This window comes from Sinocyclocheilus rhinocerous, unplaced genomic scaffold (genome assembly GCF_001515625.1).
Source record: "Sinocyclocheilus rhinocerous isolate Xijiao unplaced genomic scaffold, SAMN03320098_v1.1 C36791854, whole genome shotgun sequence".
NCBI lineage: Eukaryota > Metazoa > Chordata > Actinopteri > Cypriniformes > Cyprinidae > Sinocyclocheilus > Sinocyclocheilus rhinocerous.
Window position 1 is genome coordinate 1 of NW_015785964.1, and position 1,795 is coordinate 1,795.

Sequence of the window (1,795 nt, forward strand, 5' to 3'; positions counted from 1 at the left end):
TAATGTTGATCCAGGAACATGTCTTACTTGGCAAAATCACGGCGAACTTGTTGGATACTGCATAATAAAATAGTTGAGAACACATTTTTATTACAATGTTATTTTATGCCATTTTCCCCCCCTGTGAGAATATATAGTCCTGCCATTTATATGGATCTTAGACCTCCGTGGATCACAATAATGTTGGCATGATAAATGAGTGATGGCCATATTCCTTCTGCTTTAATCTGCAGGTCCACCTGGTCCAATGGGACCCCCTGGCCTCCCTGGTCCACCTGGCCCTCCAGGGCCCCCCGGGCCTCAAGGGCCAATAAGACACAGGAGCCACAGAGCACATCTCCACATGGGGAAGGAGTCTGTAGGTAAGTTGAATGGCTAAAATGCTAAATTTTGCATGTACATATTTCAAAATTACCTCATAATCAAAAACAAACAAAAGAAAACCATTTTCTTTATTCAAATTGAAAATGTATAACTATGTAAACTACATACAACTAACTAACTTTTTTTTAAAACTGTAATACATTAAAACATATTATTTTTATTACAGGAATGAGAACTACCATTGATAATGAGAATTACTAAACAATTCATGTACAGACACATTGCATTAGTTACAATAATATTTCCTCTTGCATAATGTTTGTCACAATTTACAAAATATTTTAATGTGATTTTCAGTAATCAGATTTCTAATTTTATTTATACTGTGTAAGTTCTTTTTTCCCCTTTTGATTTTGTGGCAAATTATGACATGGACATCCAAAATTGGGTATAGTGACTTTCCCCCTGTAAGACACATCATAACATGTAATATGACATATGTAATCTACAGGTCACCTTAATTCAGTCCCAAATGATGACACCATCAGCCAGAAAATAGTATCATGGAAGATAAACGGTACCAACAAGGGCAAATTATAAGTTGTTATACATTTAACTATAGCTTTTATAAGCTTTACCTCTAACTGTGTGATTGTGTTTGGTAGACTGTGTCATAAAATCAGTGCAGAATCCCAGACATTTGATGAAAATGAGCAGCACGTTTGGAGCATGGATGATGGACACTGCTGCTCACGACAATGAGAAGATCTGGGTGGCAGAACATTTCTCAGGTACTGAAGAGAGAACCATCATTCATCAATACAGCACATAAACCCTGCATTTAAACTCTACTTCCATCTGCAAGTGTTAAATGTGATCAAAATGTTTAATCTTTGGTATTTGACTAAATGCTGTTATAGACATATCTTGTATTGAACATACAATATTGCTTTTAAGATTTTTCCCATGTTTACAAATTTATTAGGACGTATCATAAAGGAGTACAACACTATCGCAGCGTTCCAGAACAGCAGCAGTGAATCCATCGATGTCCGAAAATTTTTCCAAGGTTGCGGCCACGCTGTACATAACGGCTCCGTATTCTACCACATCGCTGGAACTTCCAATATTGCTAAGTATGACTGAAGACAGATCTCCTTGATAATACCATAATTATAAGTCATGAAATTGAGCCAAAAATGAAAATTATGGAGGACTGGGAGTGCCACTTAATAAAACGAAGAAACCAATTATCAATCATAAATAAATAAATAAATAACTTGTCAAATAGAAACCGTTTAAAACAATTTACGGTAACACTTTATTTTAAGGTGTTCTTGTTACACCTTGTAAGCCAAACCCTAATCATATAGTAAGTACATGTAGTTAATGAATATTACTCGGTACGTAATTGTATAATTACACTGTTAACAAGGACACCTTAAAGTAAAGTGTAACCCAATTTTATACA

The 1,795-nt window shown here is 35.2% G+C and overlaps 1 protein-coding gene across 1 annotated transcript; it reads left to right on the forward strand.

Annotated features, from left to right (window-relative positions):
* Positions 1–238: 238 nt before the first annotated feature.
* LOC107736575 (gliomedin-like) lies at positions 239–1,530 on the forward strand. The gene is made up of 4 exons (XM_016547957.1): positions 239–362; positions 836–901; positions 990–1,115; positions 1,310–1,530. Exons 1-4 carry the CDS (start codon positions 248–250, stop codon positions 1,468–1,470), a joined length of 468 nt encoding a protein of 155 aa, XP_016403443.1. The 5' UTR covers positions 239–247; the 3' UTR covers positions 1,471–1,530.
* Positions 1,531–1,795: the final 265 nt, after the last annotated feature.

Coding starts and splice junctions, on each gene's coding strand:
- LOC107736575 (XM_016547957.1), top strand. CDS start 248: ATGGGACCCCCTGGCCTCCCTGGTCCACCTGGCCCTCCAGGGCCCCCC. Junction 363..835: donor CATGGGGAAGGAGTCTGTAG/GTAAGTTGAATG, acceptor TGTAATCTACAG/GTCACCTTAATTCAGTCCCA. Junction 902..989: donor AGTATCATGGAAGATAAACG/GTACCAACAAGG, acceptor TGTGTTTGGTAG/ACTGTGTCATAAAATCAGTG.